The sequence below is a fragment of the Zosterops lateralis genome (assembly GCF_965231275.1).
Source record: "Zosterops lateralis genome assembly, chromosome: 10".
NCBI lineage: Eukaryota > Metazoa > Chordata > Aves > Passeriformes > Zosteropidae > Zosterops > Zosterops lateralis.
Window position 1 is genome coordinate 14608088 of NC_139770.1, and position 23965 is coordinate 14632052.

Sequence of the window (23965 nt, forward strand, 5' to 3'; positions counted from 1 at the left end):
CCTTTAGGAGCAGCCCTTTGCTGCCTGATTGCCTGTCAGGAGTGCCCTGCTCACTATGTGTTACCTATATAGCCTTTCTTAGCCACCCAGAGGGCTAAAACTCCTGCCAGGCTTTCAGCTTCCCTTTCTTGAAGTCTCTTCAGGATTTCCCTTCCCACTGAGGTCTGATCCTGTTAGTGACTATTTACAATGCTTCTTCCTTTGCATCTTTCCTGCAGCCTCCCCATTCTGCATCAGACATACCCCACTTCCTCTGCTCTAAAACTACCAAGGATCTCTCTTCTACCAGCAGTGTGCTGAAGAAAGGTTTTGCTATTGGGAGCTTTCTGACAAGAGCTTCCCAACAACCCCCAAAGCAATTTTGTTGTCTCTTTTCAGATCCCTTAAAACCAGCTGCTGCTAAAGGAAACTATTGCAAATAATAATAATAATAAGCCTCAGTTGAGCTGCATCTAAAGCTCTTCCTGAGCATTTAGAAAGTTTTGTGAGCAATAATTACCCCTTAAAGGCCTTAGGAGATGGGTCTCTTTTTTTCCCTCTACAAGTAAACAGCAGCTAGCTCAGGGATGTCCCAGTGCCAGAGTAGCCTTCCTAGAGAGCAGCTTTATAAACAAACTCACTGGAACCTTCCAGCAGCACACAGACAGCCCGTGTGCTTTCCAAACTCCTTTCCTCAATGCACTGCAGAACATTTGTGCCCTACACAAATGGACACTCTTCCCCCCCCTCATTTTTTTACCAACAAGTTTCAAAATTCAGTCTGGCTTCAAAAATCTAGGGCCAACCCAATGGTCAGAATAATTAAAGCCTTGAAGAGTTTTTGTTCTGGTTCTTCATAGTCTGTTATTTACTATTATTTTTGTTAGTTTTGCCAGTTTAAAGGGAGTTTTTTGTGTTGTTGCGCTGAGATTTTGTGTGGGTTGTGTGGTTTACTTGCTGGTTCATGCTGGAAATTGTGGTAGTTAAAGTTCAGTTTCCCAGAAGATTCTTACTTCAGCAAGTCAAATATTCATATGGTGTCTCCTGTACTGTGTAATTCAGCATTCTATGTAGCATTTTTCAGTGATGAGGCACTCTGTAAGTGCCAGACTTGCGTAATCTGGAAAATTCTGAATCCTCATGTGTTTCATTACACATGTTTTTCTCTTTTCCTGCTGAAGTGATAAAATACTTGCTCTAGCTTGATGGGCTCCTCCCCAGACTTTAAAAAAAAAAATGTTTGGGTGTAGAAAATGTCAGGTCTCCTGCAGCAAAGCTAATCTGTGTTTTATTCTTCTGGTTTTTTACTTTATTAATGTTCCGAATCTATGACACATCAGTTACTCACAAACTTTTTTTGAAAAACCAAATCATTGCTAAGTCCAACTGAGAAGTTTTCAGCCACTTTTAATTACTGATCAATTTAGCTGCAATTTATTTCTAAATTACAATGTTTCTGATCTCACAAATACATTGCTGAATTTGAAGATTTATTCATGACAAAAAGATGTTGATAAGGAGGTAGGACAGTTCCAAGTCAACTCCCTGCTCTGTACCTATTCTGTGTAGCTTCTACAGCAGACGTATATGCCTAGATGCAAAAAATGGCATTGTTTGGGACCCTTTGTCACCCAGCAGAATTCAAGGCACCCACACAAAGGTAGAGGGACAGAGGGAAAAGAATTTGACTTCAAAGAGTAGGCTTAAGGTCAGACTTCCATCACCCAGGGCAGGACACGCAGCACCTGGTAGCACATCACACTTTCACACTCATGCACATCCAAACTGCCTAATTTAATGAATAATGGCTAATTATGAGCAAGGTGGAGCAGCTTGTAGGAACTGGGACCCTAGTTTGGCATGCCCCGGGTGTAGGAAAAATGGACAATAGCATTATCTATTAGCAAAAAAGTAAAAAAGATTATTTCACAGACAGGAACTGGAAATAGAAGTTCTATCCTACCCAACAGATTCAGAGCTTGTATTAACTACATTGGGTGCCCATAGCCTGCTCTGTGTCAGCGGTGAGCACTGGGTGGGAACATGTTCCTGCAGGAAATTCAGAGTCACTGGTGCTTTGATTTATTTACAACTTACTAATAGACATTTAATAAATTTTTAAACATATATTACATGGATGTTTGATTAATAAAGCAATCAGATTTACTGACACTTGGTGTAAACTTGCTAAAAAATACTAAATGTATAAAATTAAATAACAGCAACCCTAAAATTAATAAGACTATTTTTTTCCAATTCCACTTTATAATAGCAGTAGTACCATCAGTGCAGAACATTTCCTTGGGATTAATGTCCTGCTGTGTTTGGGACGTGCTTTCCTTGTTGGGTTTCCATCAAGAACAGCTGTGTTGAGCACTACTGGATGACATGTAATATCACTACCATTGGGAGCTCAGGTATCCAGCTGGGATCCAACTTTTCAATATAAAGAATTATCATTACTAAATTTGACAAATAGAACTTACTTTTATTTATGATTTTTAAATATTTTTTTAAATTAAGAAGAAGAGTATCTCTGGTCAAATCTGCAAGCAGGTTTATGCAATTATTTCTAAAGACATGGCTGTGCTCACTTCCATTCCTGTGGCTTTGGATACAATTGAAAGTTGGGAGAGCAGCACCACAGTAACATTTTGAAGGACTCATTCCTTAAAGATGACAAATTTTGCTGGGGATAAAGACTTAAGTTCTTTTCAAGGTCTTGGGTCATTATTCTTTGGGAAGGGAGAGAAAGTGAGCTCATCAATCAAGGAGAGCCACAGCTGGACACAGTGTTTTAGGGCAATAGCTGGTGAACTGTTTGCTAGAGAGCTTTTGTAAATATGTACACAAATACTCAGGGCCACTGGGGAAGGCTGTGGTGACCTGTCTGCTTCTCTCCTTGTGCAATACAGTGAGCTTGGTGAAGGATCTGAAAGCAATTTGTAATTAACTCGCAGGCTGTTTGTTAATTGCACTTTATCTGTCCCTCAGATCTGTGTTTCTGTGACTTGGGGAGTACCTCAGGAGGATAGCTGAGGGCAAAACCCAGCTCAGGATGAGCATGCATGGGACTTGTTTAAATGATTGGTTTAGAGTCTGATGTTAGAAGAGCACAGTTGTCGACTTGTTTATGGAACAGGCATTGAATGCAATGGGGTTTATTATTAACTAGACTGAACATGGATAATATTGCAAAAATCTGCAACAGATTCTAACAAGGAGTGAATTTTTTTTTCCAAGTTATTTCAAGATTCTAATTGGAATGCACATCTCAGAGAGCACTGTCTAGTTACATAAACCAGTGATAACATTTCCTGTGAAACTAGTGAGGCTGCAGCAGTGCATTTTGAAGTGTGACTTTGTTGGCTCACTGTCACTGTGAGTTGTTAAATATGCCCATTTAGAGACCTTATGTGAAAGTTTGAGTGCTGCTAACATTTAAAAGCTGATAGAATAAAATAATTCACTTAGAAATACAGAGCAAGCCACAGAGCTGATAGTAGAACTGCCTTTGTTTAAATGTCTACATTAGACAAATTTGTCTTAATAATGTCTTCTTAAGCTTACCTTATCTTTCCTTTTGAAAAATAAACAGCCCAAACCATTGTTCTCTGCTAACAGCAAATGAAAATTACCCAGAAAACCTTTGATTTGGAATTGTCTCTGACATTTCAATACAATATTTGACAGTTGCACAGGAAATAGAATTTTTATATACCAGTTTATGTTCAGTATTCATGTGATACATTCATTGGAAAGAAGCTGAAGAGAATAAGAACCTGTTTAATACTGTAAATTAAGCATAAGTATTAAATACTCTGTATAAATACCAGTCTTATTTTTGCCCTGGCAGGTTGATAATGTATGGCTTTGTGAAGGCCATGGTACATATTGGCCAATTAAAGCAATGGGAATTCCACTTCACTGACTGTTTATTTTTTGGATCGCTGATGTCTGCCACAGATCCAGGTAACCATTTCAAATAAGTTACTTTTTCAAAAGTCAGAAGAGTAAATAAGAACTGTATATGCCATAGAAATGGTCAAGGTCTCTGTTCTTGTTTTTTTTTCTTTCCTTAGCTGTTAAATATCTGATATTCCGATAATCATAAGTCAATCAAAGTCAAACTCAGCTCCAGAGGTCCCTTGTGGGTTTTTTTAGTAGCTGGTTTTCCTAGGCTGAGATCACAAACTTTATAATTGAGGTTGCTGAAAAGATTGGGAAAATGTTCTCTGATGTTGAGGGCACCACCTGTTGCTTGCTGATATGAGAACTGCTGTAAGCTGGAGGCTCACAGATAATAATCACAACCCACCTGTGATCTAACCCAGTTTAAAGATATGGGGAATGGAGCGTTCAAATTTGGCAATATAAATACTGTTTATATCATATCAATGAAGTGTTCATGATAAACACAACTCTGAAAAACCAAATACCAAGAAATTGACTTGAATTTCCAGAGGTGAGATTTAAAGCCCAAAGTTACAGTAAATGGCAAAGTCTGGGAAGCAGACTCACTCCATTTTTTAGGAATCACAGAATTACAGAATGATTTAGATTTGGAGGAATGTTTGGAAGTCTTCTAGTCCAACCTTCTAATTGAAACAGTCTAATCTCAAAGTTAGCCTAGGTTTCATAGATTTGTCCAGGTTTTGTTATGTTGAAAATATCAATAAGAATCCTCAGATATTAAAAGAAAAGTATTGCTATTTGCAACTGTGGGAACACAGTAAAGGAGAAGGTGAACAGATTTTTTTAGAGGCTGTCTACTCAGACAAAGTACAAATTCTGCAAGGGTGCATTGGACTTTTGAAAAATTTTTAGTTGAGCTGTTAAGGGGGGCGGAACAAAAAACATTTTGTAATGCATGTGAAATGTCACATTAGTGTTAAAAAACTACTCCTGAGAAGCTTCTCTGAGAGACTCAGGAGTAAAGCTTTCAAATTTCTGGTTTTTAGAAGAAATGAGAAAAAGCAATTCTGCAGCTCTACAGTTTTTTCCGGTCTTTAAATGAAGTCTCAATATTTAAGAAAAATTTTGGGCTTATGATTTATCATTCTGACAGCTTTTAAAAGTATGGTATAAAACAATTTATTTCCACAAAACCAGTTGCAAAATTACTGTAAAAGCTGCATCAAATTGTTATTCTGAAATTAATCCACACATCCAATATGCTGCCACTTCTTAGATCACCCAGCTATATTAATAAGATTCCGCACATGATTGAAGCCTGTCCTCAGTGCAAGAGAAAAACACAAATGTTGGAAGCACAAGGAAAACCTAGGAAAATAAACTGCTTATGGAATAAATGCATCCTTACAATTTCCAAGTGTATTTCTTGATAGTGCTATGAATAGGGTTTTGCAGCTGGCTTGGTTTCTTTTCCCATTTTCCAATCCAAGACTATTTAGTTTCACAAATGTTGACTTATGACAAGTAATGTATAAGACAAAGGCACTGATTTTGATTATAAGGATATTAAATCACCACTGATTAATCTGGAACAATCAAGACGGGGAAAAAAATCAGCAAAACAGAAGCTCCTCTTGCACTGTGAGGAATAAGTTACAAGGATTACTTTTCCCAGAGTTTTAGACAGGCTCTAAAAAGCTAAAGCTGAAGTTGAGAAAACTATTTTTAGTGTGACAAACTGTCATTGATTAATATTGTTGCTAATTACTTCTCTGCTTATATAGTGTCTGCACATCCAAGAGTTTTTTAATGTTCAGTCTTGCTCCCTCTGCCATCAACTCACAATAGTCTAAGCTGTTTCATGTATTCACTAATCTTATCCACAAATTTCAGCTCCTCAAAGACTTAAGATAATTTTGAACTAAGTTTTTCATTAATTAAATGGTCGATACTGCTGAAAGTATTTCATTGTTTTGAAGGGTTTGCTAATGAATTATAATTCCAAGTATGTAAAAATCTCACTGGCATTCCAAAATCAGTTAAAATATGGTTCCCTAGAGGAGTGATACATATTAGAGCATAAAATAATCAGTATAAAGATTTTATCTGTGATAACTAGGGTTCATTTTGGAGTTTTTTAAGAAATCTTTAGTAAAATGTTGTTAGTGTTATCAACAATAAATTAGTCTTAAGATGAAATAACAAATTCCTCTCAGATTTGCTACATGATTTTTCATTTAATTCTTCACTGTGTAGGATTATAAACTCATTTCAAAAAGAGATTTGATTTCCCTTGGCTATGGAAAGCAATTAAGTCTCAACAGATGCTAAAAACTGATCTATTGACTTGACAGAAGTTGGTTTGATTGAGCTCCTTATTTGTGATAGTAAAGATGACTGATAAGTGTTTACGTGTTAAATAAAGACTTTTACTGTCAGGGCAGAAAACAAACGTGTGCCAGGTAAAATTTTCTAGTATTTTTAAGAAGCAAATAATGTCACAGCATTCTGTAGGTTTTCATTCTAGAAAACCTACATTTTTAATCTAGATATTTTGGCATAAAAATAATTCGGAAAAATCGCTCTTATATGCTGTGTGTTCTCTTACATGGAAAAGTAGCACTTGAACTAAGATTAAGAAATTAATTTATGACTGGGTATACTTGGGACTGTGTTTTGCATTATAGACTGTGATCCCTAAATACCAACAACTTTGTGATACCTCAAAAAACTTTCATATCTCTAGAAAGGACAATTAGAAACTTCAGGTATGAAACAAGGTTACTCTTGACCAAATCATTTGTCTTACAGAGAACATCTCCTTCCAATAAATTATCATTTTCAGTAGAGAAAGTTTCTCATTTTAAAACTTCAGGTGAGGTTAAATTTTAAGAAACAGAATTTTTAAATTCCCACATTATCCCTTTATTATTCTTTGATTTAAAACATGAGACCAGTATTTACATTTTTCTGGCAGTCTCCAGGGCTGCTGCTGTTAACACATTCTGGGCAACGACCTTCCCTTCCAAAGACATTTCACACACCTTTAGCCCTCCCTTTTGTTTTGTTTTCTAATTTTTGACATTCTAAGTATAGAAAACTGATTTACCTTCACAGGATTTGCTGAGGCACAGTTGTTTCTGAGTTCTGTGAACCCCCTTACCTTTGGTCACATTGACAATCACAAGGCTCTTCCCCATTTGAAGTTACTATGGTTACAGCTGAACTGGAGCTGTGGATTACGCTGCTCTTGTTATTGATAAAATTGGATATTTATCAGAAAGAACAGTTTCTGTTTCTCATAAAATCGAAGGATTTTGCATTACAAAGTGTAGTATATAAATACAAGGTAATGCATTTCAAACATTCTTTATAAATGTGTTTTCAATTAAAATACACGTCTGCTTTCTTCTTATTCACCACTGAACTAATCTGTGAGTGCTGTGACTTATTAATAGGGAAAGATGTCTATAATTCAAATTGGAATCTTTATTTTTACACAAAGTCAATAGGGAAGAAAAGTTAGATTTCTCTAATTTTATTTTCTTCCCATTTGATACTGCACTCCTAAAATAATTTAGGCCTGTGAGCTATGAAAGATATTAACAGGTCTAGTCAGAAGACTGAACTACAATAATACCAGTACTTTATATAATGGTGTAACCTGTTTTTTGTTTCCCTATTCTTTTAAAAGTAACAGGCAAAGTAGCATTGGATACAGTTAGCATAGAGATTGTTGTAGTTTGGTGATATTTCAGTTATATATACTTTTTACAGGGATCTATAATTAGCCAATTTCTTTCTGCAGTTGTCAAAAGATACCTTTCACAAACCAGCTCCACAAATACTTCTTATGATTTGGGTAAAACTGAAATCATGTTGGGCTTAGCTTGTGACAGATGTTACCTCAGCCCATGAAGTCAAGGAAGAAGTGAATCAGACTTCTGTTGGCATAAATACTGTGAACATTTTAGATGCCTCACTATTTCCTGCTTCCCATCACTGAATTTTTAACTGAAGTTCACAACCCTTTCTGAGTCAGCAGCTCTGGGACATGTTATTTCTGTTGGTGTCAGTTTTCTACTGCCACAAGAGGTGTTAGTGCTCCTCCAATGACCTGTCCTTCCAGGCAGTCCTTTACCTGCCTCTATTCCTGTCTTCACATGCTTACATTGAAATAAGAGATGCTGTGTTCTTTAACAAAAAGTAGTTTGGTATTTTTATAACACATATTGTATCTAATGAATTATACAAGTGTTCGAGTAGTTACCACACAAGAACCAAGTCCTACTTACTGTTCCCCAGCAGTGCCTTCAGAAAGCCAGGGCCAAGCTGCCTGCAGTGCTGTATCTGCAGTCTTTACTTAGATATCAAAGTTCTCACAGACTAGATGTGTTACTGTGGTAAAGAGTTATTTTTAAATTACTTCCCTTGAGTTTTAAAGTCATCTGTTAGACAAAACATGATGTGACTTCATTGGACATGATGACTATTCCTAGAGCATTTTTCTATACAGAGGTAACTTGGATTAACTTTCTTCCATAGCAGAGCATCACATCCCTCTTGATGTGTCCATTCTGACCTAGGCCTGTAGATTCCCATAATTAATGAAGGCAAATGTGATTGTGGGGAGGTGCCTAGACACTGGTGGGCAAAACCAGGTGAAAATGTTTTCTGGAGCTCTTAAACAGGGTGGATGTGCTAAAGATCTTGCAGGTCTATGTTCTTGTGCAGATACTATTTATAATTTTCATTAATTGGCTAACTCAACAGAGGGTGTTTCTTTACTGTACAATATGCTGCTGAAAGGAGATTGCAAACACTTTGAAAGGCCTGGTTAGAGCTCAATATGATTCCTGTAACAATTTAAAATAGACAAGGATAAATACTACACTTGAAAAAAAAATCTTCATGGATAGCAGATAAGAAGTGAGCATTCACTTCTGAAAACAATTTCAAGATTACAACCTATGAAAATGAGTCATAAGTACCAATACATAGTGAAAATAAAAGGAAAATAGAATTTATTAACATGTTCTACAGCATTTTTTCATTCTATTTCTTGACAGCATGTGTCAGCTACATTACTGGGGTCTGGTTTTAGGCACTGTGTTTCAGGAAAGATATGAGCTGATTAGAGGGCAAGAAAACATTACTAAAAGGAGGAGATTGAAAGAAGTGAGTCATTTTAGGGAGGAGATGTCTGAAATGAGTCTTTGAATAGACAAATTCTGCTGAAAGAAAATCAGAATAAATATGACAAATTTTTGTCTCTCATTAGGCTAGGAATGGAAATTGCAGACTTGAAAAGCAGGAGAGGAGATTTGGGTTAGACATGATTCAGGAATAATTGCATTTATAAATTGCATGAATACTGAAGACTGAGTTGGACTCCCTTGGGATTTGTGGAACCAGCGTCATTTCAGTTCTTTAAAAACAAATCACAAATATCTGTCAGCAGTGGCAGGGCTGAAGTTTGCCCTGCCTTGGGCCAGACAAGCAGAGAGACAGAGCAGAGACCAGCACCCTTCAGTCAGGGACAGGTAAAGAAGGTCCGATAACCTGCCCTGGAAATGGGAAAACATTTGAAATGGAAGATACTTTCTGAGAACTGGGTGAACTAGGGATTTTCTCCCAGAAGAGGCAGTTGATGCATTACTGTGTTGCTTGTTTTATTATTTTGTTTTCATGTGAAAAGATTCAAGTCATATTTTTGAGGTAGAGTTGGGAGAGAAAGCAAGAGGAGAAAGTTGTTGACTTAGGAGGCAAGAGGAGGGTGAGGAATGTGTAGGCATCTGCTTAATTGGCCTGCCCTGCTACACACACACCTCAGCAGTACCTTGGACTTTGATTACTGTTTTCTTTTCTTTCCATCATTATCACAGGGACTATTAACGAGAGACCAAACTAATTAGCTAATAAGCAAAAGCTGAAAGTGGCAAATAGTTTTAGAAAACAAGTCTGGTTTTATGCCAATGACATAAGAGAGCAGAAGACTAAACTGAGTCCCACATTTAGCACATTAAGTCAGCATTGCTAATCAGGCAAAAACCTGAATATAGATGTTGGTGAACCAAGAAAATCTTTTGTCAATAAAGCTTCTGCCTACACCTTTGAGCTATTCTGGGGAAAGAACTCTTTTCTAGTTTAAATTATAACTGCAGTGGGAGTAGATGGGTGAGGTTACCAGGATGGTTAAATATAACTGGCTAATTTAAATATAGCTGTATCAGCAAATGTTCAGCTACACACATCTCCTAAATTGTCTTCTCTAGAATAACACTTACAAAATTCTTCAGAGATAACACATCAGAGATCACTTTAACATAAAATCTCACAGGAGAACTGAGAATCTATTTTGGGTTTATAAACAGATTTTGAGATGACATAGATATTTAAGTGCCATTTAGAAAATCTTAGCAGCAAGCTGTGGAAGTTCCAAGAAGTGTTAGTAAGACAAATCATAATCAGCTGGTCATGGTTTTGTAGGAATTATCAGCAGTCATGTGAATGTAAAAGTATATCATTTTTATTTCTAAAATGTCAGATGTGAACGTGGCAGCCCAGAGGCACTCCTAGTCTTTGGGATTCCTGGGCTATGAGAACTGAGTCAATTGCACAATTATGTACTAGAGTGATCACCAGTGAAGCAGTGAGTTACCATCTAATTTTTAACCAGACAAGTAATTGGGAGTCTTTAAATAAAATTCTATTTGAAATGAGACAGCTCTGCTTTGTCCATGCAAAGAGAAAATAATAAAAATAATAAGATTTTGAATAATACAGACACAGAACATAGACAGCCTTCTCCAGCTGGAGATTATGAAGTGCAAGATAGACCATAAGAAGGACTGCGATCCTCTGTCTGCAGGGAAGAGGGATAAGCAGAGAAAGCCTAAGTTAATATCTACAGGACTTAATTACCTGAATGTGAACCAAATGCCTAAATACTCCTGAGGATGTATGTCTGAACTATTTACTCACCTTCAATGTGAATACACCACATTCTATTTTTCCTATTGCACTGGTAAACTGAAAATCAAATAGAGAGTATAACTCAGGGAGAAGGAAGGAACTTAAACTACTGATATGCTGAAGGAGCCTTAGAGTTGATGAATTAAAGGATCTTATATATTTCCAGCTGATCCTTCTTAACTCATTTTTACCCACTCAGGCAATATACAGGACTGGACTTCTCAAAACCAGTATTCTAACATCACTTTATTTCTTGAGCTGCCAGAGGAATATGAAAATAACAACTGACATTGCTTTCTTTCCATACAGTGACAGTCCTTGCTATTTTCCATGAGCTGAACGTGGATACAGATTTATACACACTCCTGTTTGGAGAGAGTGTCCTGAATGATGCTGTGGCCATCGTGCTGACTCAGTAAGTTACACCCACCTCCACTCTTTACTTGGTGAGACAATTAAAGCTTTACTCACTGATATCATTCTCACTGATATAGTTTGCTCAAGTATAGCTATACCATTTGAAGGTTTTGTTACAAAGATGTCGTTTTAGAATTTTTCTCAGTTTGTTAACACCAGAATTTCAATACTGTTCATAATAACTGTATATCCAGAATGCAATATAAGTTCATGTTCTTTAACCCAGAAAGCAGTGTATTCTGTGAAATGGTAAACTTAATTTATTATTATTTATTTTCTCATCTAAACAAGGTATCTTGAAAAAATAATACTAAATGAAATGCTAAACCTGGGACATAGGGCAACTATAAAATTCAAGACAGGTTCTTTTTATTTTTTGCAATCCATTATTTTCCAAGATTAAAACCACAAAGTGGTACACAGTGTCTGTTTATCTACTTCTGTCTATGGAAGTTGGCAGAGCTTCAGCTGATCACATTATCTTAAATTTATATATAGCCTTTTTATTCTCAGGAATCCTCAAACAGAACACAAATGATGGGCCAAAATCACACAAGTATGTGCTGTCCTAAAAAGACAGATGCTAAGTACATGATTAACAGGATCTCAAGTTTACTCCACTCTACATGTATTATATGCTTCCCTAAGCTTTGCTAGAAATACAAATAATCCTCTCAGATAATCTTAAAAGTAACAGAACTGTAAAGTCAAATTCCGTTCTCTATGATGCTTGAAGGTGCTTCACAGTAAGCCTCAATTCAGTGCCAACTTTCTCCTTAAAACATGGCTTCTTGAACAAGGATTTATCCTACCTTTCAGGAGGAAAAAAAAAAAAAAAAAAAACAAAAACAACAACAAACAAACAAAAAAAACCCACCACTTTTAGAGAGTTTACAGTAGTTTAAAAATGACCTTAATATTTTGTCTGAAACCCTGTGGAGTTTCAACTTATAATAATTTTTGCAAAAGCTCACCAAATTTGTTTCACAATACCAAAAAGAAATAGTATTCCTATTTAATTTATCATCCTCCAATTAGCAATCCAGTAACCTTCACCTACACTAAACTGCTCACAGTTTCCAGAGCAAGAGCAATGTTTTCTAACGCTGTCAATTGTCTGAGCGCAGCAGTTGAGGATTAGTTACAGCACGGCTGTCACACCCAGGGACTGGGGCTGGAATGTGTCACCTGGGACAGCGTCTGGTACATCAGGTAAAAAAATAGACAAAAGGAAAAGTAAGCAAAGCCCAGACAACTGGGTAGAGAGAACCGACAGAGAAGCATTGAAGCAGCTATTAGAATTGGAAAGAAGTGTGTAGGTGGCAATAAGTCTGAGATTTTTATCTCTCTCCCTTGGCGTTGTTTAGTAACAGCCGAGACATTTTCAGCTCATTTAGACTCTTCATCTGTTAGTGCAAAGTTCCCAGACGAGGAACAGGAGGGCTCCAAGCAACTCCAGGGAACCCAGAGTGTTTTAAGTCTCTCTGGTTTTCAGTCACCCTGATGCCAAAGCACACAGATCTCCCAAAGGAGCAACCCAACTGCAGAACAAATCTAAAAAGAAAAATCCATCAGCTTCCAGTTCCATCAGTATTCCATTACATGATTCATGAGTTTCTAAACTCTGCTCCTCCCAGTACTCAAGTCCAGGTTATGCACCTCAGCCTATCTACTTCTCATGTTTTCTTTGCTGCTACATGGGAGATTACAAATCTTTACTATAGAATTTCTTGTCACTGGAAAATTGATGTGGTTTTTTATATATTCACTGTGACTGGTTCGTTGATGTCTATAGTCATTTGTAGAAGGCTGAAGAGAATACATGGCATTATCAGTTTCACATTTCATTTCTCTCTGGCTTAAATAATCATCTTCTGCACAAATAAAATGGTTCTGCAACCCAATATAATCTTCCTGTAGCATTTTAAGTGAAGATATACTGTTAATATTGCCTGCTTCAGGTCATTAACATCCTACTAAACCAACCTGAGTTAAAATGAAGAAAATGGTTTTTCTGTCACTGCGAAAGAACAGCTATTTTTTTTCCTGTAACCCATACCATTCTTGTGTGCAAACACAACATGTTCATAATTACAGCAATAGAAGTCTATTTAAAAGGGTGTGAGAATAATGTTTACAAATCTGGAAAAGCAATAGTAAGTAATTTAGTACGCTCCATAATGATAACCAAAAAATAGAATATGAAAATACACATTGTCTTTCATTATCTAACAGAATAAGTAAGATAATGTCTGCAGGAGTGACTCACTGCAGGGGAGCAGGAGGAGAAAAGAGAGAAGGTCCTCATGGCTGGAGGTGGCAATTTGGCAAGGTGAAGGCAGCGTGGCTGTCTGCCAACAAGGGCTTAGATTGATCTCCCTCCTTTCTTTCAGCTTCTCCCTCCAATCTCTATTTTTCCTGTGCTGTTTATCACTTAGTGTAAGAAGGACAGCAGCAGGAGCAGCTACCCCTGCATTTTGCTATGGATTTAGCAAGTCACACGAGCTGTGTTGCTGCAAGAGGATGTGCACACCGTGGCCAACTGCCCTCAGAAAACACTGACCAAGGACACGAGTTCTCTGGGCAGGTTTCACAGCCCTCCTCTGGCCATCCTGCCCCACCAAACACCTGGGTGTTTGGGATAATTGCAAGATTTCATTTTTAGTGTGCTATTTTAAGATAATCCATGCGGGAGGGATCACTGTGACTCAAATTGACAGCAGTGGCTGCAGGAAGGCTGACAAGCTGTTGTGCATCTGGGAGAGCTCACACACACAAGGGCCCCTCTAGACAAGGGCATTGGGGATGCAATGAGTATTTTCTCATATAGAAATCGCTTCCAGAGTTTCTTACAAGTTTTCATTATTAGGATAAAATTCTTTTTATAAAACCATGTGAGAATTCTCACAGAAAATAAACATCAAGAATTCAAAGTACTTAAGAAAAATTATAGCAGAGCCTTACAAGACAATACTTATTAGATTATTAAACATGTCTGCTTTTACCCAGAAAAGCCCATATGACTAATTATGCCACAAATATTTCCTTCATACTTTGTTTTCCAGAATACTGACTGAGGAAAATCCTGATAAGAGTAGTTTCATGGTTCCTCTTAAATATTCCCAGGATGACCGTATACCAACTCAGGTCATAGTACCTCTTCTTTGCTCAAAAAATACTTTCATTCTAGTCTAGACGTACCTTATACAAATGAATATCATGCTCAAACCATTCTTTCTTAGCAGAAGGTTATATAGGACTTTCTAAAATAGCATGGCAAAGGTAACTGTTTTATTGAAAGGGTAACAAATTTATTGAAAAACAATATCAGTTTCCAGGGAAAATAACTCAGAAGCCAGAGTTCAGCTCAGTTTGGGCTGAGCATTCTCTAAGGCTGTCTTTTCTCAGACAGGGATTCCTATAATTATCTTGGGCAGACAATAGAATTCCCTCTGCCACACTGGTGATTCTTACTGGTAAGGCACAGTCATCGTATTGCTAATTTTAGTACAGTTTAGATCTTTTCAAAATATAAGAAATTTCTGATATAATGGACCTCAAATAGAAAATGAACAAGAATCTTTAAATCCCTCTGGTGCTTGGTACTTGCTTACCTGTATTGTTATTATTTCAGTGGGTTTAATTCTGTTATGATGTCATTGAATTGAAGGTAGCATTCATAAGAGAGAAATGTAATCAGAGACTGAAGAAACAGATCTTTGATAAACATCAAATTTACAAGTATTTAGTAAGCAGTTACAAGGAACTGGTCTATATTTCATGTGGTCATTGGTCTGGTGAGGTAACTGTCCATTCTCTGCCACTGTTACTTCCCTACTTTGCACAATTTCTAATTGTTGTTCCTTGTGTATTTTACATAAAAATCAGCTGTTCTGCAAAAGACAAGAACAGATATTGTAACTATGCTCCTGAATAATTAGGTTGGCAGCTGGGAGTTGCAGGAATATTGGCTTTGAAAGTTTTGATGGGTGTTTCCTTGATACAGATCTCAGTAGATGTGAAGATCTCTTTATGATTATATTTTTTTCTTTTGTCATGGGCTGTTTCTAATTTGGATCCTTTGCCCTTCCAATGCTTTTTGAAGCATTATTCTGTGTAGTTTTTTGCCACACTTTGATTCCTGAGCACATTGAATAACAAATTTTAGAGAGGAAAGACATCTGAATGTTCCCACATCCTATCTTCCCCACAAACTGCAGTTATAGTCAGAAATTGGCCTTTAAAAGTGACATCATGGGCTTCCATATGTACTGTGTCAAAGTCTTTTGTTTCATGTGTATCAACTAAGAATCAAAGACTTTTCTCTTACCTAATCCTTTGTTTCAGTTTCCTCCCCACCTGTAGGTAACTGGGAGTTTGTTCAGTCTAAGAACACAAGGAATTCTGTCAGCCTGAATCCCCTTCCTCATGCTGGGATTTCTTAGGCACTATTAGCAAATGGCAAAAAGTCTTGAGTCATCACATAAGGAAAAAAACAATGCTGATTTCTCTATAGCCCTTATATTTTTAGCCACTTTTTAAACCCTGTATTCATGCAATTTCTTAGTGTGTTTTACAGTACTGTCTCAGCCACTGGAGTGAAAATGAAACTCATTTAAGTTCTATTTATTTTCAACATGTATCTGAGTGCAGACAAGATGTTATTCGCACATCCTAGACATATCAGTACTTAGAAATAGTGTAAAAAAACGCTTCTATCCATAAGTGGGCCCTTATGTACACACAGCTAATAGCTTTAGTGTACCTACACATAGAACTCTTCAGCTTAGGTAATTCTTTTTCAAAAAGATAAAAGACTCACTCCTTGCTAAGTAATGTACAGAGCGTGCACAGAGCATTTCCAGGAAGGAAAAAGGGCAATAAAAGTGCCTGTGCCATCAGACAGGTGACAGAAAGGTAAAAAGTATCAACACATGCAACATTTTCCTCTTTAAAGAAAATGGATTTCTAAGGTGAGAAGAGATGGTGAAATGAAGATGTAAGAAAATGAGCTGCTGAAGGCAACAAATGGATATTATGAAGACATGGCTAGGAAAAAAAGCAAGAAACAAAGATAAGGCACATTGTGTAACTACAGATCATGACAGTGATACATAAACCTGTAGCCAGGACTCTTTAGAGGGAAGAAAAGCTTGTTTACTCACAGGGATGCAGAGGAAAACCTGATTATCTTTCTCTGGTGCAATTTTGCCGTTTTATATTATTTTCTTATGAATGTCTATGTTGAAATCCTTAAGTAGTACATCAAAATCTACTCCTGAACTGTAGAAAACTGGCAACAGAATAGGAATTAGGCCAATCAGTTCTACAGAGTGATGTGCTGCAATCAGACAGTAAATCTGAACTCAGAAAAGGAGTGAGATTCTGCCAGGGGCTTGCTCCCAGACCCTTTCTTTGTAGCTGTCTTTACATTGACTGGTTGGGCAGCCCTGGAGGGGCTGAGCCTGTAGGAGCTCAGTTTGAGCAGATCAGGGGTTGCCTTTGCAAAACCTGACCTAGAAATCCCAACTCAAAGTAAGACCAGCACTGGAACTCAACAGGCACAGGGAGAGCTGCTCCATGGTACTGACCTGCATGACCTTGGATCCTTGACAAATATTGAGGGATTTTAGTGTCTGCGAGCTACAATTCTGGACAGGTGACTAGCTGGATCTCTGGATACAGACCTTGCTTCATTCCAAAAAACTGTTATTTGTGATTTTATTTGCACAAAGATTCCTGAGGAGGGACATCTATAACATTGTGGAGGAGAATAAAATAGAATCCCCTGAAAACCTGAAAGCAAATGAAATGCTGGATGAAAGTTCAGTCCAGTAATTTCACTTACTGGCTCCCCTTAGACGAGATGAATTTGGCTACTTTTCCAAATATTGTTTTAAAGGCTTATAGACCAAGCAGCCATTCAAAGAATCAAAAACCAAAGTAATTTATATATTAATAGAGCAAGGAATTAATTATGCAACATGTTAGTGAGTGATTTTAAGAGGTAGATGAGGACTTCTTTTTCTCTATTATTTCTATAATAATGAAATTATGGTTGTCCATCTGCTCTTTTTACCTTTGAGGAAGGGTTTAGTCCCAGCTTATTTTGTTGATGATAATTAGAGTTTCACGTCACTGACCATCTGGAACAGGAGATGTGAGCACTGGGAAACTAACCAAACTTGCTATTAGCAGGAACTTTAAAAGAGCTTCTTTCCCAGAATAGCGGAAATCCCACATAAAATGTTTGTATCCTTGCTTAATAAAACTTCCTTTATTTTTTCCTCCATGAGCTTTACTATACAGACCAGTATTATACTTAAATCAGAGGAAAAAAATGCTGTTTAGTTTCTCTAATGCTTGTTAAAGCCAAAATTTCAGTATAAAAATGGGCACTCGGAGCAGAATATTTTCAGGAGAACATTTTTCAATTCTCACTCCTCAATTTTTTCATATTTCAGTATTTCATATCTCTTTTTCCAATATTAGGGCCATATTAAAATTTTACTTAGGATCTAGTTATGCTAAAGGTCTTACTCTCTGTGGTGCTGGGTGTGTCTGAGGGGCAGCTGATCTCCCCCAGCAGCCCTGACAGAGCTGTGCTTTGCCCTGGGAGCTGGGAGGGTGCTGATAGCTCAGTGCTGGCCCAGCAGTAGGTCTGTCCCTCCAGCATCCCAGTGGTAGGAGGTGGAAAAGACCTGGGAGAGGATACAGCCAGGACAACTGACCCAAACTGACCAAGGGGATATTCCAGACCACAGGATATGCTCAGCAATAAAAGCTAAGAGAAAGGAGGAAGAGGCAGATAAATGTTACTGCATTTATCTTCTGGAGCAACTGCTCCATGTACCTGGCTGGGCATCACCCACCCATGGGAAGCAGAGAATAAAACTTTCATTTTCCTTTGCTTTCACACACAGCTTTTGCTTTATTAATGTGCCTTTATCTTCACTCCTGAGCTTTTTCCCATCATATTTTCTTCCCTGCAGCCCATCTTGCAGAGGAGGGAGGGATGGAGTGTCTGGGTGGGCACCAGCCAGGGTCAGCCCACCACAGTTCTCTAATTGGCACTGGTTTGTCTCTGCAGTTTATTTGAACAGGCAGCCCTCATTGCAGACTGCTAAGCTAGAGTAGATTTCAGTGAGCAGTGTTATGGAGATTGCCCTGAGGGATGGATGAAGATAGAGCTTAGCTCAAATCAGCTGGGAATGTCTGTACTTGTCAGACCCAATCAAGTCAGAGCAGCTGCAGGTATCTCTGTCCACTTATACACAAACAGACAGGTAAGTTTAAAGTTCAGAATTAAGAACGCTGCTTGCAGTCCTTGCAAATCACACCTAAGTGACAATTATTTAGCTACATCTTCCTTACAAATTACCAAACTGGCATCAAAGCTTCTTCATTTCAAAGATTTCTATTGGGAACTCTTCAAATCTGAAGTACACCCTGGTACAAGTCAGCCTGGTTTTTGAGCTCCTCCAGATGTTTTTTCTTGTCCAAATAACCTTTCTCTAGTGAATAAGACAGATTTTTCCTGAGAGGAAGATAATTACAATACAGAGTCTAATTTACTTACAGAGAACTCCCTTTTAGCTTAAAATGATAGTATTGACATTATTTCCCTTGAAGTGTTCCAAAAGAAAGCTTATTTCATCCTCTCTGGATGAAATACTGTATGTAAGAGTCTGTCTGGCTCTTGCAATAAATTAACATACATATCATGTCTCCTGGCAGAGAAGACAGAGGAGGAGTGTGTGTCAGAAAGGTGAGGGAGCCTTTTCTGCCATTTCATTTGCAGGGTAGCCACCAATTCCTATTCACTGCCCAAATCCCCACAAATACAGTCCTGGAGAGCACAGCTATCTCAGAGAAACAAAGAGTTTGTTGCAACAGGATACTCCATAAAAATTCTGTTGTTCCTTGGAGATCAGGTTATGATTACATGAACAAAGAACCCATTCCTATTATGGGAGAATGGACTATTTCCAGTGGCTACCCAGGAACACTAGGAAAGATTGACATCCCTTGTGATCCCTTTGTGAACCCCTCCAGATACTCTGTGCTACAGTTCAATTTGAATTTCATCATTCTCACCTGCTCTAAGCATTTTTTTTTTACCAACAATATTAGGTAAACTGCTTGCTCCTGCAAGCCTTGATCTTTTAAGGCTCAAATCCTTAAGCCACTGAGGCTGTTAGAACTGACACAACTCTCCATTAAATTCTTTTGCGTGTGCATATGTGCAAATATATATATATATGTATATGTGTATATTTCTGTATAAATATTTGTTTTTCTGTGTGCATGGGGAACTGTCCATAAAGCACATCAAAATTATGCAAATGTTATCAAACACTCAAAAGTTACATAATGCCCAAAAATTTTCGTATCTTACAAAGAAGGAATTGAGAGGTACCTTTTGTAAACATTTTAATCAAATGTAATTTTAAATTTATTTTTTCATACACAGAACCCCCCCCCATTCTCCATACCCAAGATATCATTTCAGTGTGTATGTTTCACCTTTTGGAGTAGGAGCTTTAATGGTTTCAGGACATACTTTTGTCACTAGAGCAAAGAGAATAATTGATAACAGTAACGTCAGCTGCCTTCCTTCAGTGCCAGGCACAGCAGGAGTGACTGTAAAGCTCTAGTTACTGCACTTCACAGCTACTTAAATTATGAGACTCAGCAAATTTCTATCCTTAAAATTTATCCCAATGGTTATAGAGCTCCACTCTCTCCTTGTATCCATTTGCTTTTGTGTTGGTCTCAATCTTTCTCTCTCCTTGATCTTTTCACAATACAATGGTCACAATCCCCATCTCACTCTACCCATTGCCCTGAACTGCATGACCAACTCCATCACTTCTGTGGCACTCACCAGCCCCTCGTTCTCCCACCTGAGATAATAAAAAATTATTTCTAGAGATATTTTAGGACTGTAAACTCCAACCTGCTTCATACTCTAAAGTAGAGAGAGACACTGACTTCATTTCTGGTACAAGCACCTCTTCGCTATCCTTCTTGTCGCATTGAGACAGAGGAGGTAATGAGGACAAGAGGGGTGATGTGATGGTCACAGCTCTGGGGACAGCAGCTGGCTGAGTCTGAGGACCAGCAGCTGCAGGGAGAAAACCACATATTTAAGTTTTAGATGGTACATGCCTAAAAAAATGAGATCTTGGAAAAATTTTAGTAGATCAGATCCCCACTGAGATTTGTCAACTAAACATTTCAGAAACCTTTAAAAATTTGTATAATTTTGTCACATTTTCACAAGGGCGAAAGATATGTAGGAAACAGATGGGCAATTTCCTCTTTCCTCCCCTTGGAAATGACAAGTCTGAATTTCAAAGTGGTACAGTGAGAAAGCTTTGTAATTATGTGGTTGTGAGGCTTCTGTCCAAAACAAGCACAGAGGTATTCTCTCTATAATGGCTCTGCAGAATGCCAGTATGGGGTGGGGAGGGAAAAGAGAAAGAGAGAGAGAAATCTTCATGGAAATTGCAAATGCAACATGGCAGTGTAGTCTCAATGGTGACATTTTGGCAAAGTCACAAGCCATGACAGAGACAAAACACACTCAGGGCAGCAGTTGTGCAAGTGGCCCTGAGAGAGCTCAGTGTGACAGAGCTCGTTCATTTCTGCTCTGTTCAGGGCAATGGGACTTGTGAACATTCCCTGTGAAGACCATTGTACCAAGGAAAGACATCCAGTCCTTTTATCAGTTTGCTCTTAATGCATTTGGAACGTTGATGTTCCCTAACTAATTTCTAATTATAATGATTTACATATTCTGAATGTAATGTGCATATTTGTATGTTATTTGGATTCCTAATGAAATTTCAGCACATTTCTGGGGAGACATAGTGATATTAGAATTTGGATTTTGAAAAAGAAGCTTTAAATATTATTAAAACTTTGAACAAAGTAGTATTCCGACAATACATTGAATTGAAACTGATATTCACATTTTCCCTTAGAAATTTCTCCTTTACAAAATCTCACAAAAGTGACATAGTTTTTAGACTTTAAAGCATTTTAATTTTGTATCCCCATTCACTGAATGTTTACTTTATTTTCACTTAAAAGAAATCAAGCAGTTTTTCTTTCCTCCTTATTCTACTGATCTGTAGCATGAACAGCCAGAAGTGATAGAGAGAGAAAGGAGAATAATGGAGTGCCTAGCAGGCTGCTGTTCCCTGCTTCAGACCCACTGGGAGGAGGTTACAGCTAGATGAAAATATTCCTAAAGAAAATGTCACCTCCTGAACCATTTAACAGTGTACATCTTCTTTGATACAGTGTTTTTATTCCTAGAGAGTAAGGTGAAAGGTATTTCTAAACTCTCACTAGAAGATGTTCACAGTTTTACATTCTATTTCTACCATTAGCAGGACTTAGTCCATAGCTTGGAGAATGTTTTCATTGTGCATTCTTAGAGTGAAGTGAATGCAAAGTTTCTGAGGCAAGACTCCTACGTTCTAGTAATTATGAGGGTAATGAGGCTAGGCAGAATTATTTTCCTCTTATTAATAGCTGTGTTTAAGCCTCATAGAATTTCCTGACTAGGGAAAGTATTTATTTTTAAGCTAAGTGGTGGAAATTAATGTGTTATACTACATATTTATCCATAAATCAATGGAGTCTTTACAAAGCCAGGAAGAAAAATTATCTGTTTGGCTGCCTGTCATTTCTGTGAGGTTTTTCACAGTGCATTGGATAGGCCAATAGCATATACCTTAATTTTAGCAAAGGAAGATGTTCCTTAACTCTTTCAATCTTAGCACTGAGGAATAATTCACAATCAGCTGGCAGCTGTGTGTCCAAAAGCCTTAGCCTGTGTACTTACAAATAATTCATCCTTATCAAAGCAAAACCTCTCATCCAGTATATTTGGTATTAGGTCACTTTGATCAAGTGATTTATATTTAGGAAATTGGGATGGGCAGGATTTTATTATCCAGGTTATTTTCAAGATTCCCAATTATGTTTAGATTTCCTTCAAGTGACACATGTTTAAGTAGCAAGGCTTAAAGGTGACTTATCATTCAAAACTCCTGTACAAAAGATAAAGAAATACAGACTTCCAATTATTTTGAGTAAAATATCCCCAAAGATAGGAGTCAGAGAAACAGAATAAGTGTTTGAGTGTGCATCTGTGTGTGTTTTCTTGTTTTCTCTTCTTGCTGTAATCCTTAAGGATAAAAAGAATGTTTTACTGTTTTGATTGCCTTGGAATTTGGGACTGAAATTCTATCCACATCAACTTCCCTGCCTAAGTGGTGATTCCCTCTCTTTGTTTAATTTTACCATGAGTGGAGTTCAGTAATCCTGCAGATTGCCAAGAGGTATTGGCAGGTGCCCTAATCAGCACTGACTGAACACTTGAGCAAACCAATTTCCACAAGGTTCAGCAGCCCCGTCTCTGTTCTCAGCAGCCCCAAGCTGCTGAAATGAACCCCCGAGGCTGTGGAGAGCCAGCCACAGTTCAGAAAGGCTTCAGACAGAGCAGCCTTTGCAGTTCCAAGGCAAGGAGAAAAGGTACAAGGGGATGCAAAGCCACCTCTCAGCCCATCTGCACCCTGCCCGAGTCCCCTGCCCGGTCAGACTGCACAGGCTGCCCCCAAACACCTCTCTGCTCCTGCTTTGAGCTATTGCTTTCCAGGCAGCATTTACCAGAACTAAAGTTCCCTTTCAAATAAGTCTGGACCTATTCTTTTATCACCTTCTCAGAAATTCTACCTTTAAATATTTTTTTTTTTTCCCAAAAGAGACTTACATGGACTATTTACTTTCCCAGCACAGTGGATTTTTCCAGTGGATGACTATTAGTACATGTGCTGGGACTTGTTGGATTATGCTTTCTTTGTAGAGCACTGTCCAGTAATTTTGTTTTAATGTTCTAACATTAAAGGTATAACTGGTTAAAGAACTTCAGGCTGTAGGGTGATAAGGGAGTAAACAATAGGTAATATTGCAATTCTATGCTGAGATTTTTCTTTTTATAAGCTGTAAAAAATAAAATGTTAGCATATATAATGTAGAGGAGATCTTGGGGCCCACCTTTTTCCTACAGGACTATTACTGTCATTCTCTATGCAAGACTGACCAGCATTTCTAGCAAGTGAAGTGCCTTTCCCTAAGGTGAAATTTCATTCTGTTTATTTGCTATATTTGGATCAGGAACAGAGACTTACAATTCAGAATATCCCTAAATCCCCATCCTCAGCTCCAGCATATCAAGAAAACTAAACCTGTAACATGTTTTGTTTCTGACATTATTACTGCCAACTCTAGATCATACAATTCACATCTGGATTTATTTTCAACTTTCTCATAACAACAGCTGCATTTCTTGTCTTCAGTTAGATACATTTTTTTAAATTAAGATTGCCATGGCAACAGCTGCAACCATTTATTATAAAGCAATAGAAGTGGAACTAATATTTGTGAGAGAAGCTTTGTTATCAGGCAGGATAGCATTTCATTCAGACAATGCCTGAGTCATTTTTCCCTAGCTGTTCCATTTTTTAAAAGAAAAATATAGAAAATATTTTCAGTAATGAAATGTAGGTGGGATTGAACAGCTCAGGAGATTAAAAAGATTTTCTTCTTTAGATTACTGGCTCATCTCAAATCCAGATTAACGAGAGGCAAAAATTATCAGCTG

At 37.7% G+C, this 23965-nt stretch overlaps 1 protein-coding gene across 1 annotated transcript in view; it reads left to right on the forward strand.

Moving 5' to 3' along the window:
* SLC9A9 (solute carrier family 9 member A9) overlaps positions 1 to 23965 on the forward strand; it is a 175423-nt gene that overhangs the window by 34089 nt on the left and 117369 nt on the right. The window contains exons 5-6 of the mRNA XM_083868679.1: positions 3836 to 3951; positions 11179 to 11284. Of these exons, the coding sequence (XP_083724805.1) occupies positions 3836 to 3951; positions 11179 to 11284 (222 nt within the window). The remainder of the gene's footprint in view (positions 1 to 3835; positions 3952 to 11178; positions 11285 to 23965) is intronic.